This window comes from Halichoeres trimaculatus, unplaced genomic scaffold (assembly GCF_033239565.1).
Source record: "Halichoeres trimaculatus isolate MK-OKI-2021-1 unplaced genomic scaffold, fHalTri1.1 fHalTri1_scaffold_24, whole genome shotgun sequence".
NCBI classification, from domain to species: Eukaryota; Metazoa; Chordata; class Actinopteri; order Labriformes; family Labridae; genus Halichoeres; species Halichoeres trimaculatus.
The window spans coordinates 925,360-941,466 of NW_027437202.1; the positions used below are offsets into that span (position 1 = coordinate 925,360).

General features: G+C 39.1%; 1 protein-coding gene across 2 annotated transcripts in view; it reads right to left on the reverse strand.

Annotated features, from left to right (window-relative positions):
* Nucleotides 1-16,107, reverse strand: part of LOC141786022 (gamma-aminobutyric acid receptor subunit beta-3-like) — a 42,690-nt gene that overhangs the window by 17,991 nt on the left and 8,592 nt on the right. For both annotated transcript variants that reach the window (XM_074664716.1, XM_074664715.1), the window contains exons 4-6: nt 5,573-5,793; nt 2,970-3,052; nt 662-799 (exon numbers count right to left, since the gene is read on the reverse strand). In XM_074664716.1, the coding sequence (XP_074520817.1) occupies nt 662-799; nt 2,970-3,052; nt 5,573-5,793 (442 nt within the window). The remainder of the gene's footprint in view (nt 1-661; nt 800-2,969; nt 3,053-5,572; nt 5,794-16,107) is intronic.

Here is a 16,107-nt window from a genome sequence, read left to right on the forward strand (position 1 = left end):
ATTCTGTTGTTTAAAAGAAAATAGGAGAAAGAGGGGAGGTGTTTTTTTAACTCAGAAAAAAAAATTAAAGAGGGGATACTTTTTTTTTTCCAAAAATGTATTCTTTCCATATGGTACCTTTACATTATTTTGTTTTTTAAAAATCCAGATTTTTGTCTCATACAAGTGTTTCGTAAAACCCTTATTTTAGCCTCCGTCTGAAAGTTTTCTATCTAGACCTCCCTGCTTCAGAAACCCCTTTTACTCTGATTGGCCACCGTTTTGGGAGCCGCTATGGGCAGACCTTGGTGTTTAAGGCCCATTCCTTCAACATGTCATGAACTAGTTGGGAGCTCCATATGTAATGGCCTCATCATTTCACCAGGTCTTGTGAGGACCTTGTGCTTTTTTCATAATGGGGTATTTTGATCAGTTTACGAACAGATCCAGGGATTTCTGCAACATCTGAATATGTAGAGGTTTGAAAATCTGCACCCGTCAGTCTAAACATCCCATATTGTTATTTTATGTCTATTTTTAGAATATGAAAAAACAGAATACCCCCCTCTTTAAAACAGAAAACCCCCTATTTAAAGCAAGATACCCCCTCTTTAAAAAAATGAATCAGCATCAGAAATCAACATGTATGCAATTTATTAATGAAATATGGTGATTTACTCACCTGTGGAAAAGACTACGTTTCTGGACACCAACTTGTAATCAACGATCGAAAACTGAGGCAACTCAATCCGTGTCACGCCGGTCACAGCAGACTCGCCTCCTTTCCAGTAGAACTCTATGTCATCTGTGGTATAGCCATCTGCATAAGAAGAGACACACACACACACATACACACCAAGGTGTAACCATCTGTCTAGCCATCACTGGAGACCGAGATATGCAGCGTTGCTTATCGTCCAACTGGGCTGTCATTCGGGGGAAGGAGGAAAAAAAAAATCTTGTTTGAAGTTGTTTCCAAGAACCAGACGTTGCTTTGAAAAGCAAGTCAGTTAATAGGTTCACTTGAGTTCAGAGCAATGTCAAAATAATTTTAAATGAGCTGATTATTATGAATCCTTGGGAGCTCCTACTTTGAGACATTTTGATATGGACAGAACTAATGCATGACTAGAAAAACCACAGGGTGTTCGGAAGTTCAGTGAAAGAAGCAGAAGTATGGCAACAAGAAGTTTATCCTTTACTTATTTAAGATTTTCAAGATAATTGAATTTTGATAATTATTGCTTACATTTCAAAAGATATTATAAAAGTATGAAAAATGTGAAATTTTCATCTATAGTTTACAAGGACAGTGAAGACTATCATTTGAAGTGGATTTCAGCTACACCTGACCCTGGCCCAGGGTCTCACACACACTGTCGTGAAGACGTCACTTTTAACAAGTGTTTGTTTTGAAAATGAAAGAGTTCAAGACAACTTTTGACCAGATACAACACCACCAGGAAATGTTTTTATCAACAGTTAGGTTGTAGATATGCTTTGTCAGTTTTTACAGTAGTTTAGAAGCTGGCTATATTTATTTAACATTAGCACAAATAGATTAACCTGTGTTCAAGCCTTTAGCTTGTGTTATAGCCTTAAGCTCTATTTTGGTCCTTAGCCCGTGTTATAGCCTTTAGCCTGTGTTTTAGCCTCTGGATCTTGTTTCAGCCTTTAGCTTGTGTCTTAGCTTTCAGCCTGTGTTTTAACCTTTAGCCCGTGTTCAAGTCTTTTGCTCATGATTAAGATTTTAGCTCATGCTTTAACCTTTAGCTCATGTATTTGAGTTTATCCGCTGTTTTAGCTTTTTGGCTTGTGTTTTAACCTTCAACTCCCGTTTAAGCCTTCAACCCGAGTTCAAGCCTTTAGCTTGTGTTTAAGCCTTAAGCTTGTGTTTAGAACTTTTGCCTGTGTGTAGGCCTTTACCCCATGTTTTATCCTTTAGCTTGTATTTTAGCCTAAAGGTTGTGTTTAAACCATAAGCTCGTGTTTCAGCCTGTGTTTTAGCTGTTAGCTTGTGTTTTAGTCTTTAGCTCCTGTTCAAGCCTTCAGCTCCTATTTTAGATTTACCCCATGTTTTAGCCTTTAGCTTGTGTTTTAGCCTTTAGCTCCTGTTCAAGCCTTCAACTCCTATTTTAGGTTTACCCCATGCTTTAGCCTTTAGCTTGTGTTTTAGCCTAAAGGTTGTGTTTAAACCATTAGCTCATGTTTAAGCCTGTGTTTTAGCTGTTAGCTTGTGTTTTAGTCTTTAACTCCTGTTCAAGCCTTCAACTCCAATTCAAGCTTTACCCTTTGTTTTAGCCTTTAGCTTGTGTTTTGGCTTGAAGGTTATGTTTTAGTTTTTAGCTCTTGTTCTAGAATTTAATCCGTGTTTTAGCCTTTAGATTGTGCTCTATCCCTTTCCTGTTTATCTTTCTTCTGCTTTTCAGTCTTTTTTCTGTCAAACAGAAAAACACAGACCTCTCTTCTCTCTACTAAACTTAGTCAGCAGGCATCATGTTGTCACAGAGACTTAGGCATGCGCAAATCAGTCCGGTCCTGTCTGACCTGATCGGAGAGCTTTAAAGTAGCATTTAGGGAATAACCTATATTGGTGCAAATAATCTCATTTTAAAGTGTGGATTAAGTTTAGGCTTATATCTAGAAGGAGGACATTTTTAAGATCACTCAGAAACTCTGTACAGCCCCTCTAATTTATCACTTTTCAAACAGAATAAATACCATGTGAAAGTCTTAGCACCTGCCCACAACGCCAAAACTTCTACTGAATGATTTTCTGACCATGGTACATCTGTTTCCTGATTGGTTCAAGCTTCTATATAAAAATGCACATATTTTTCAGAAGGCTGTCTTTTGTATTCTGTTTCGATTGAAATAGAAAATAATTTGGTCACATGAGATGCTGAATTTCTTGTTTAAACAAGCGATTATACAAAACCATCAAAATGAAAGTGGTGACCAGAGTCCTGGTAGCAGGTCTTCATACTTACAGCTCTCTATCTCAAGAGTGCAGTTCTGCTCATCCAGAGGATACCTCCTGAGATCCATCATACACGCAGCTGTCGTCGTTATCCTGCAGGAGACACAGATGAGACAGATGCAGAAGTGAGAGGGTTTTAGTTACTTGCACCTCCTCCGAAGTAAAACGCTGACTGCCTCATGTTTTCATAATTGAACCATGGATCACAGGCAGACAGGCAGTCCTAACCCTGTTCTTTTTTTAAAATCAGTTAAAGTCTCCCTCAACAGAATTGGCAATCCCCCATGTAGTGATTAAGAGAAAATGATTGCACATAAAAACCATATTAAGGAAACAGATTCTGGCAGAGTTTAGTGCCTGCTCATCCGAACTGGGTCATGAGGAGGTATCCTTTTGTTTATCAGATGTATGAGCTCCAAACGGTTCGTACTCAGACAGTTAAAACACACAGCGAAGTGAAATGCAAATGTAAAATGATTTAGGCTAAGTCTGGCCTGATTAAAGGCTGGCTGCTTGGCAGTTAGCCACCCAATGTGAGAATTCACTAAAGGCTCGGATGAGGCAGGAGAAACCCAGTTCATGTGAGCATAAATGTTAAATTCCAAAAAGGAAATAAATCATTCTAACAGAAATAAATCTGTCTATCCTACTTTTATTTAACATATGATCAAATAACTTACTCAATGCTTTAATTTTCTTAAAAACATTATGGCTGTATCCCATTGATTCAGCTCCTTTTGCACTACAAAACTATTTTGGTTAAAAAAGATGTAAGGGGAAGAAAGAGTGTCTTTCTAAACTTGACTAAAACAAACTTAAAGAGGGGGTATTCTGCTTTTATTCTAAGGCTTCAATACTTTAAACCTGGGGCCCCTGTGGTAGCTTTTCATGATCTACAACTTAAATAAAAATATTATATGAATTTATTGTTTCATTTTCTGCTTCTGTTTCTTTAAGACTCCCTGCTTCACTAACCCCCTCCCTCTGATTGGCCAGCCCTCTAGAGACAGACCTTGGTGTTTGAGGCCCACCCCTCCAATGTAGCATGAACTAGTCAGGAGACCCTGGCTATCATCATTATCATTTCAACAAGTCCCATAAATCCAATCAGAGAGAAGGAGGTTTTTGGAGCCTTAAAGAGACAGCGTTTCATACAGAGGCTAAAAAACAGGTTTTCTAAAACACGAGTGAAAGAAAATAGGGATTTTTTTAGTTGTAAATCATGTAAAGATACAAGAAGGACAGACTAAACATTAAAAAAACACACATAATACCCCCTCTTTAAATTTGTTTCTGATTAAAAAAAGATAAACCTCATTTTTTTTAAAAAAAAAACAACAAAATTTTATTTTAACTTTATGTTTTTATCAAAGCTACTACAGGGTCACAAGAAGGATAGAGTATAGAGTAAAAAATAAAAGAGCATGATGCCCCTCTTTAAGTTTACTCCACCTCTAGGTTTTTACAAACCAGCTAGTGTTTGGTAGGAGTAGTAAGACGGTTTGGATGACAAACAGGTGCCTTATTAGGTTGAAAATCATGTTGTGCTTTTAATTATTTGAAAATAAAGCTAAAGTAGTGATCTGAAAAAAAGATCGAATTCATATTTAGCTGCTGTCTCTTTAAGACTCCCTGGTTCCCTCTGATTGGCCAGCCCTCTGGAGGCCTGAAGAGGCAGACTTCGGTGGTGGAGGCTCACTCTTCTAATGTAGGATGAACTAGTTAGGAGACCTTTATGTGATTGGCCTCATCATTTTAACAAGTCTGATTAGTCCAATCAGAAAGGCGGGGGTTTGTGGAGCCTTAAAGAGACAGTGTTACTGACAGAGAGATAGCAATTTTATTTTATTTTTTCACTTTACAAAGCTACTACAGGACCACCAGAGGGACAGAATAAGGACTAAAAAAATCAAACACTATACCCCCTCTTTAAGTTTACACCTCTTAGCTTTTCATGACAATAATAATTAAGGTTATATAAATTTATGCACTTAAAAATGATGTTTAAAAGTGAGAGGTTCTTCAATTGTTCTTTTTTCTAGAATTACAGGCCATTTTCTAGAAAAGAAAAAAATAGGATAACCCCATTATTCTAGAAATAAATTTACAGAATGCCATCTCTAATATCATTAAAGCAATCTGTACCCAGCATATTATTCAACCGTACCTGAAATTCATTTACGTAATAGACACCACATCACACGCCCCCTCTGTCTTTGATCTTTTGTAGGCAGGGAGCCCCCTCTCAGTATCCCACTAGGCTAAGTGCTATCAACCCTACATGCATAATCAAGCAGAGCTGTGTAACTGTGGAGTCCAAAGACGGACAGATATACAGTAAACACCAGCGTGTAAGCATGCTCACACTTGGCTCATTTCATTCAAAGCAGCAGCATCCATATTCATAGGCTGCACTTACTCTTCTGAACCCGTTTGTGGGAAAGATCAATGAAAATTCAAAACAAGGGCCTCATGGAACAGATATCAAACACCAGCTGCAGGCCCAACAAAGCATTAATGCACCTTCTAACCTGTTCGTCACTCCGTTTGATCGCTGATCTCTGACTGCACCCTCCTCTCCCCTAAAACCTCAACACAAGAGAGCGTGTTTACCTGAGGCCATAAAGCACAGTTCCATCCGGGTGCAGCCGGATCATTCGGTTTTTGACGGTGACCCCGTGCACGAAGGACTTCTTGTCGTTGAGGAAGTAGGTGTCGGGGACCCAAAGCTGGTCGGCGACCCTGTTATCCAGAGTCAAGTTAAGGGGGATTCCTATGTAGGCGAGACGTTTGTCCCTCCAGTACTGCTGGAAATACATGGTCAACGTGTAGTCCTGGGAAAAAAAAGGGAGAAGAAAGCACAATGAGAATGGGTCACTTCAAATGGGTTCTTCATTTAGCATGTCTGAGAAAACTTGTTAAAGAGGGGGTATTCTGTTTTTTTCCCAAGGCTATATTGTGTTCCCCTGAGGCCCCTATGGTAGCTTTACATGATTTACAGCTTTAAAAAAAATAATATATAGTCATGATTTTTTTTTAACTTCTCTTTAACTTCTCTGTCTCTTTAAGACTCACTGTTCCAACAACCCCCTTCCCTCTGATTGGCCAGCCTCCCCATCTTCTCGTAAGTCCAGTGACATGAGGAAACATACTTAAGAAACATGCAGATATTATTGGTAGTTGTGAAACAAACTTTTCAATGAAAAAACAAAAAATAATAGTTTTACACATTTTAAATGTAAGAAATATGACTAATAAATGTACTGCACTTTTTTGTACTGTAACACTGTTCAGTAATTTTTTTAACATTTCAATGATTTAATATAAAAAAAACACTATTTTTTTTCTTAATTTATTTATTTCTAACATGCAATACCCCTCTGATGTAGCGTGAACAAGTTAGGAGACCCTGACTATCATCGCCATCATTTCAACAAGTCCGAATAATCCAATCAGAGAGAAGGAGGTTTTTGGAGCCTTAAAGAGACAGCATTTCATACAGAGGCTAAAATGAAGGTTTTCTGAAACATAAGTGAAAGAAAATAGGGATTTTTTTTTTTTTAGCTGCAAATCAAGTAAAGATACTAGAAGGACAGAATAAACTTTTTTTTAAAGAACACACAATACCCTCTCTTTAAATTTGTTTCTGAGTCAAAAAATAATCCTTCTCTTTTCCTTACCTCTTAAAAAAAACAAAACATTTCTTTATTTTTTTATCAAAGCTACTACAGGGTCACAAGAAGGACAGAGAGTAGAGTAAAAAAAAAGAGCATGATACCCCTCTTTAAGTTTACTCCACTTATAGGTGTTTACAAACCAGCTAGTCTTTGGTAGGTTTTTTTTTCATATATTTAATATGCAGTAGCACAAGGCTTTCTAATTACTAATTAACATTTGTTTGCACATTACATGTAAATGCAAATTTAAGGTAGCCAAATAAAAATGTAACAGAAATGGAGAAAAAAAGTTACTTATTCAAAAAAGGAGTGAGCAGAAGCAAAGTTTCTTAACTCTCACCCCTTTGGCTAATTATACATATTTATACATATATATATGCACATGTATACACATATACTTCAGGGTTTCCTCCATATAATGGCAAAACATTATTCCAACCTTAAACTTTAATTATTTTTTTATTCAACACAAAAATAATCTAGACTGATCTAATGACAAAGTTAGCAGCCATGCCAAAATCATACACTGGTTTATAATATTCACACAATCATAGTTAGTCATAGTTGTGAAGGTAAAGAAGATACATGGAGATAATCTGCTTGTATGCACAGTCTGGCCACCCCTACTTAGGTAACTACTCTTATTGTGCCACCCCAGTCTGAAAGTCTGGGCACGCCCCTGCACAGAGGCACATAGTAACAGTGGTATAAAAGCTGACAGGCTTTCAGGTCTGTTCAACAAAGGCTGGAGGAAACTCCCTCTGTAGATTTTTTAAGATTGAGAGGAAAGATTGAAAAACTATGACGTCTGTCCCAAAGAGAGCAGGAAGGTGACTCCTGCAGGAGTGCGATGAGGTTTAACAATCAGCTTATGTGTGATATGTGCAAGTGTATTCACAGCATCGATCAGCATTACAGCCTCCATGTACTGATAAGGATGAAGTTTAAAGTAAATCTAAAACACAGAGTGACGGCGGAACTTCTGCTCGTGCTGACTTTGTATACTGATATTAACACTGCGAAGCAGCAAAGAAAACAAAAGTTTACTCCACAACTCTTGAGATATTTAGTTTGTGACATGTGCATCACTACAGCAAATAAAACAAAGTTTGATGATAACATGTATAATTGATAGGGGAGGGACAAAAAAACAAAAAAAACAAAACGATATATAAATCTTTTTTTTTTTTCAAATTCTTCATTTCAGTCGTTGTTTATAAACTGAATTGGAAGAACGTTACCACTTTCCACCAGCAGAGGGTGAAATGTTTCTCTCTAGGTGATGTGATGTGCATTTTTAAAATATGACTCCTGGTATAGTCTGTAGACATTACCATCATTAATCAACTTTTTCACATGGCCTGGTGTTCAAAAAGAAAACCAAAAATCGCAAAAATCTTAAACATAAAAGAATCGCAATTGAAATCGAATCAGCACCCCAAAAATAGCAACATAAGTTTTTTTTTTTAAAACCTTTTCTGTTAATCTTGCATTTTTTAATACAAACAAATAAGCTAAATTAATTCTGTTCATTGAAGTGTTGGCTCACATATTTAATTCCTCCCTGCATAAGTTGGTGCCCGGGTCGGGGCACCTGACTCTGAAAAGTCTGGACCCGCCCCTGCTTGTCAACACGTTACTGTATGTTAATATCACAGCGATAACTCTTGCTCCAAAGCTGTGTGGCAATATATTCTATGGTTAAAATTACCCATGTTTCCTTGCTATAGGAGCCTGGTAACATCATCCAGTAACATGGCTTCTAGCTAAGGGCTTATCATGATGTAGACGCGAGGGCCTGTTTGTCGCTGTTTGTGGCTTTATCTCTAATAACTTTCACTTCCAGCACTAAACAAGCTGCTGCGGACCTCTGCAGCAAACATGAGCAGCTCTGAAATGTTTGCTCTCTCTGCTCCCCGATGTGAGCACTCCTAATATTTATCTGACATGACACAGCACCCTACAAGCTGAAGAAGGAGCGCCGGCCAACTGGCTCACACACTGCAGCCAGATCCTCCAAAGTGCTTGTACCTTCCCTTCTGGAGCACAGTAACCCATACAGTAATATGCCATCTTACAACAAGCGTGTGGGCCGGCTGAGTCATGAAGCTTCAGTGAAAGTTTCATAGAAAATTTCATCAACAGTGGTGCTTCTGCCATGAAGTGATTCACAAGTCCACGCTGACCTCTAATGATGCCTTTCCAGCATATGTTGCCTTTCATTTACATCAAAAAGCTGTCTCTGGAGATGTGTGCTTTACAAATATGAGTGGAAAACTGTCAGCTGGATGCCAGTAGCAGTTTTGCTGAATGCCAATGCTTTTTGTAATTCTTCCAGAGGGACCAAAATAAAACAAACGCCTGGAGTAAGACTTTATTTTGATGATCCTCAGAGGTTAGCTCTGATTTGTTAATCACATTCAGAGAAATGAGTTGGGAAAAAAAGCTCAAATGCAGTTCAAAAGCCACCAAGATGCGTACGACTGACTGTGACGCCAGTTTTTGATGAATAATTGATGCCACTTCCTGATTTGCTGTACTAACCCCATGTTATCTATATTAATGAGTTTTTTCTATTGATTCATCAAGTAATGACCTTTAGGCATGCTAACAGTATAGCTTCAGGGGCAGGGAATTATATACCACGAAAACAAATGACCATCATCTGCAGCCGTGCTTTGTGTTAAGACCCAATTAGCATACGCTGCAGGCTACATGGTGTTTTGAAAAAAGGAGCAGAGCTGCTAAATATTCATTAGCTGCCATTTTTAGCATTTAAGCACCGTCACTGCCAGCGTGCTAAAGCTGCTAGCATGGCTGTAGACTCCAAAGCCCCTCTTCAGACAGTTAGTTGAGCTGTTTTTTGACCAAAGACCCAGATACGGTATGAAAAACAGGACAATGACTAGAGATAGGTACCGAATTAGGTACTTTTATGGGTATCGACTGAATACCATCTGTACTTCTAAGTACCAATTAGCGTAAAATCAAACTACCTAAACCCATCCTTGTGACTGTGAGGGATTGGAAGAGTAGATGATTTTCCATTCTTTTTCCACATGAACACATCACTCCAAGTTTATGGTTTGAAAGATAAATATGAAAAATTGAGAAATTTTGAGATTTCAATATTAAATGAATCAATTTATCACCAACACACACACAAAAGTACCAAAAATTTGGTACCGTTGAGTACCGATATTGATTGCCAGGTACCAGGCATCAACAGTATCCTTTCAAATGTGAAAGCTACCCATCCCTACAGGAATGATACGTCATAAGATATTCAACCATTCAGTCCAAACTGTATGGAACATTACGCTCTCATGGATGGCAAATTTTCAGTTCTGCAACTCATTCTGCACCAAAGCAAAGTCTGTCTGTCCAGGCAGGTGAAAAGCCCTCCTCAGGAGGCAGTGTCCAATCCCTGTTGTGTACACCACCCACACACCACCTCTCACACTGCTGTAACTAGAGCTGGGCTCAAAGTGCAGCTCACACACACAGAAGCAGGACGAAGGTTTCCAGAAGCCATGTCCAGCTAGTGTTGCCAAATTAGCAACTCTTTTTCATGATAGTGACTAGCAAAAAATGTAGCAACTTTTTCTTGAGTTTGTAGATGCAAACATGGCCTATGGATCTTACTCTGCTCAACAAGCAGCAGGTGCTGCCCTGGGCCCTTCCCCTATCCAAAAAACCCAAAGGCAGACAAGTCTTCCTTGCTTATAGTAGTCCCTCCCTGCTGCAGCTAGAGCAAAGCCTGGATAAAGAAAGGAGGGTCGATACATAGACATAAAAAAACAAAAACAAAAACAAAATCAAGAATTAACATAGGAAAGTTATATACGTTTATAAGAATGAAATTATTTACGATGTTTTTGCCTGCTTTCTGTCTTTCCAACAATGCTATTCCTCAAAACTACAGTGTCCATTTCCATGCAAAATAACAATTTTGCAAATTAGTTTATTACATTATTTAAGTGAAATTTTGCAAAGCAATAGCTCCAAAGGAAAAAAAAAAGAGTTGGTCCCAAATTTTTTTAAGAAACAGTCCCAAGAGTGAAAACAGCTCCAAATCTCTTAAACTGTAAATTGGCAATTTTCTTCAAATTTGACTAAAGTTTGGAGAAAAAAAACTAATTTTGGGGGGAATAAGTCCATTTTTTTAAGAAACAGTCCCAAATATCTCAAACTGTTAAGTAGCAAATTTCTAGAATTTTTTAGGAAAAAAGAAAACTTTTGGAAAACAGTCTCAAACACTTTAACTTTAAAGTGGCAAATTTCTAAATTTTGCTGATTTTTTTATTGAAGTCTCAATTCTCTTGAACTTTTAACTGGTAAATTTCTTAAAATTTGCAAGCTGTTTAAAGGAAAAAGCCTCAATTTTCCCTGTTTGTTTGCAAACAGGAAAGTACTAATGTAAGATTCTGATTCTCTCAGAGTGGAAAACATGGCCATCCAGAGAACAGCCAATAAACACTGGCAGGAAGTGCCTGAAGCACAGCCATGCTGGTTTTAAATATTTTTAGTAAGGCTGTGAGAGTCAAAAAATAGAATATTAAAGAAGTAAATGTTTGTTTGTTGTGATCCACCCCCCTCTCTTAGGGCCGTGATCTCCCACCTTCCTGCTGTGGTGTTGAAATGCACCAGCCTGCACCAAGCTGGCACCAGCAGAAGCGCTTGTCCATTGGTCCTGCCGCTTTTTCAGGTTCAAAACCCAAACAAATAAAAATCACCAGAGCACCAAGCGTGGCCTGCCATGTGTCTTAGAGTTGTTACATCACTAATACTGTTGTTTGTCTTTCTAAACACTGTGTTAGTAATCCCTGGTGGAGGGGGAGAATGAGATTCTGAATTTTCATGAGGTGGAGATTAAGAAAATCTAAAAACATTCAGATGACTGTCAATATTTTCCCTATCTCTTCTTATCTCTGTGTTATCTGTGAACATGTTTGCCATGTTTTTGGTTAGCAGGGAGGTCTTAGTCAGCACAGGATCCAGATTGGTCACACAGCATGTGGAGGAAAAAATGACTGGCACTCAGCCAGAAATGTACAGTTAAGTGGTGCAACCATGGCACCAAATGATGTGGCTGTGCCGAAATGCTTGTTATAGATCTGGAACGCAGGATGAACCTGTCCTCCAAGGTCTGTCGAGGAGTTTTGACCAATCCAAATGAAGTACAGCTCTGGTACATTGGTTCATCCTCACCTCGGTGAGTGAGCTCCTGATATTGCAGCATTAATCACTTCCCTGCTCCTTTAAGAGACAGCAAAATAAATCCCTGTCATTTCCCAGTATTTTTTGGCATGAAGGATAACAATTGTTATCAATCATTGTCCCATTAGAGGGGTCAATGTGGATTGATCGCAGCGTGTGGAGTTGAAATTACATTCCCTGTTGGAGAAAGAACTAAAGACTCGGATTCCCCCCTCTCTGCTGTGTTCCCGCTTTTTTCTCATCACTCTTCTTCAGTGGCATGTACAGTCTTATCAAAGGGCAGGGGTAAAAAGAAGAGAAGGTAGATACGGAGCATTGTTGCAACTGAAGAGAACACTAAATTTAGCATGTTTTTCAAGGGAATGTTGGTGCACCTTTTCGCCAACCAAAAGGGCATTTTAGTGTGTTTTGGGCCATTTTGGCTCCCAAGATGGTACTTAGTGGACATTTTGACTCCAGAGAAGGCACTTTAGCATGCATTTTGGCTCCCATGAAGGCACTCTAAACACATTTTGCCCTCCCTATAGTACCCTCTTGCACATATTTTAGCTCCAGAGAAGGCACTTAAGCGCAATTTTGCTCCCAAAAGGAATCACTTTCATGTTTTGGTTCCCAACAGGGCATTTTTTTGTACATTTCGGCTCCCAAGAAGACATACTCTCATGTTTTGGAGCATTCTTGCTCCTAAGAGGGCACTTTAATGCACATTGTGACTCCAAGAAGGCACTCTTCAAACATTTTGCCCCCCCTTGGACCCTCTTGCACACATTTAAGCTCCAGAGAAAGCACTTTAGCGTGCAATTTTTCTCCCGAGAGAAAACACTTTCATGTTTTGGTTCCCAACAAGGCATTTTTTGTGCATTTTGGCTCCCAAGAAGACATACTCTCATTTTGGCACATTGTGGCTCCTAAGAGGGCACTTTTATGCACATTATGAGTCCCAAGAGGGCACTCCGCACGCATTTTGCCTCCCCTTTAGGACCTTCGTGCACATATTTTAGCTCCACAGAAGGCACTTTAGCGCAATTTCGCAAGAGGAAACGCTTTTGTGTTTTGGTTCCTAATAGGGCATTTTTTTGTGCATCCCAAGAAGACGTACTCTCATCTTGGCGCATTGTGGCTCCTAAGAGGGCACTTAAATGCACATTGTGACTCCCAAACAGGCACCCAGGTGCATGTTTTGGCTCACAAGAGGGTACTTTAGTGTACTTTTGGCTTCCAAGAGGACACTGTAGTGCACATTTTGGCTCCCAAGTGGACACACTCTTATGTTTTGGCTCCCAGGAGGGCACTTTAGTGCGCAATTTTGCTCCCAAGAGGCCACTCTCTCAAATTTTGGCTCCTAGGAGGACACAGTCTTAAGTTTGGCTCCCAAGAGGGCACTTAAGCACATGTTTTCTAACCAGAAAGGGCACCTCAGAGTCCATATTAGCTCCCGAGAGGGCACTATAGCGCACATTTTGCCCCCAAGAGGACACATTCTCAAGTTTGGGCTGCCAAGAGGATACTTTGGCACACATGTTGGCTCCCAATAGGGCACCGTCATGTTTTGGCTCCCAAGGGGGCACTTTAGTGTGCATTTTGGCCCCTTTAAGGGAACTCTGCAGTGTTGTTTTCAACAATTGGGCCACAGTGGGGGTTGGCTGCCCCATCTGCCCCCTCTTGTGCACACCTCTGCTCATCTTCCTTTTCCGCCCTCCACTTGGGGATCAGCAGGTGGTCAGCCCAGCGAGCGGCTACAGCGCTCACACACTTAAATGATTTAACTGAACCATGCAGCCTGTGCAAACACACGGCTGGAGGAGTCTCCCATCAATATTTAATGGAGACAATCAAACTGGACCGCTGCAGCTTTGCACCACCTGCTTCTGAACTTCTTCTCAGATTTTCTCTGAACTCGGACGATGCTTTATAAATTATTGACGACTCTCCCCGTTCCGCACAACAAACACCAATTCCCACTCCGCACAGCTTGGGCTCTGTTGTTTGGTTATCAGCATATGTTTTCAGCAGAGATAATGACACTGACCAGTGGAAATGATTTCCAGAAAGCCTCCATTATTCAATTAACCCGCCTGGATAATCACTTTCATTCAGGGTGTGTGAGAATTCAGATAAGCAGAGTTTTGGCTGTGAACTGACCCATATTCAATTTAATCTCCCTCTCTCTGCAGTGTGAGCATACTGACTGCTATACTGTGATACCCCCAGTATCTAGGAAATGTCAATACTGCTAATAAACAACACAAAATGACCACAGCTCTGCAGGTTTCAAACCTCACATGAAAGAAAAAGATGGCATGATATGTAATCACCGTGTACTTGATATGAACCCAAGCAATCTGAGTTACTTCAGTGTAATTTGGAGCTCTCCCCAGGGACCTCCCTGAGGCAGTATATCACCGCAGTGCGGGGGAATCCCTGAGTGACTTCTCTGCTGCTATAGAACAGTAAAAATAGCTCTGTCCCCTTATTGAGGAGGTGATTGGATTGAGGTTTCCTCCTGCTAATGGTGGATCTGGCCTCCAGTTTAGAGCTATCGTCCTCTCTGCCTCATATTTCATGATTTATTTCTTTATTAGAAGGATAAAAGTAGTAACTACAGGGCATGCTGAATGTTTAGTGTACATCTTTGTGCTCTTGAAGATAAAAGGACCATTAGAGGCTTGGAGGATTCTGGATGAAGATTCCTCAGTAATGTACAACAGCTGAAGAGCAGCTGCTCTGCCAGCTTGACATCTCACTCTGAACATTCTGTATTCCTCCATGTTATTCAGCACGAATACAGCCGCCTTTTGTGGCTTTGGATAATAATATCATTTAAATGCAGGGAAATAGTCTAAAATCTGTTAAACTAAATATGTTAAAATTTCCCAAATGTATGAAAAGGGTCCCAAATCTGTCGTATTTAACAGCAAATTTGTTAAATTTCACAAAATGTTCTAAGACAAAATTCCCAAATATTTTGGGTTAAACAGTCACATATATGTCCCTAATACTGTTAAAGTTGAAAACTTGATGAAATTTGCAAAATGTTTAAAGAGAAATAAAAAGTCCTCAATCCATTGCAGTATTGGGGGCGAATTTGTTTAATACACAAAAAAAGTAAAAAAAAAAAAAAAAAAAATCAGGTAAAAAAAAAAAAAAGGTTAAAAAAAGTCTGTTGATTTTTAAAGTGGCAAATTTGTTAAGATGTGCTCCATTAAAAAACAATAAACAAAAAAAAAATCTTTTACATTTTGAGGTGGCAATTTTGTTTAAAATTCATTTTCCCAAACTTTTTTTGGAAAACAGCCCATTGATCTGTAAATGGGTAAATTTGTTCAAATTTGAAAAATATTAGTAGAAAACACATTGGATTTTTTTTCAGGCAACTGCATAATGTGCAACTTGCAAAATTTGTTGGAGAAAATTCTCCATATATTTTTTTAAACCATTTTTGGGAAAAAAAATCAAAATCTGTTTTACAATGAGTGTTGAATTTGCACATTGTAATTTATAATATTTGTATTTAGTCTTTGGAGCAGGCTGTATACATGCCAAAACCCCTCTTTAAAGAGTGGGTATCCCACTTTAAAGAGGGGCATCCTGCTTTCCAGTACTTTAAACATGGATATAGATTAACAATGCTGGATTTTTTATATATTATGTTGTAGAAATCCCATGAGAAAATTCAAAAATGGTCCATACAAAGTGTGCCCACAGCTCTGCCCTGACAGACCTCCAGAGGGCTGGTCAATCAGGAAAACAGAGTTCATTGAGCTGGGATCCTTAAAGAGACAGCAGCTAGAGCAAAGTGATTCAGACAGAGGCTGAAATAAGACTTTTCCAAAGGATTTCTTGGAACTGTAAATTATAATAAGCTACTGGGAGGACAGCAGAGGCACTGAATAATGACGAAAAAATACCCCTCTTTAACTTCTCAAAAGTAGCGCTTCACTGTCAAAAGAAGTACAAAAAATGCTATTACCGAGACTCAATGGAATAGAAAGTTGATTCTGTGTCTTCATGTGAAGTCCCTTCCTTTGCTCTCTCTGTATTTCTTCACAAAATCTGTCATGAAGCTCTGATAATTTAGTGTTGTTTGTTTGGCTACATGACTCACTTGAGTACTGCTGTTTGTGTGTGAATAAAAACCCTGAGCTTGGTGATGTTTCTCTACTGAAACAGTGACATGTTGACAGTCACATGTCACATATGCACTGGGAGTTCTTTTTGTTTGACTGAGGATCAAAGCAGCTTTCCCTGAGT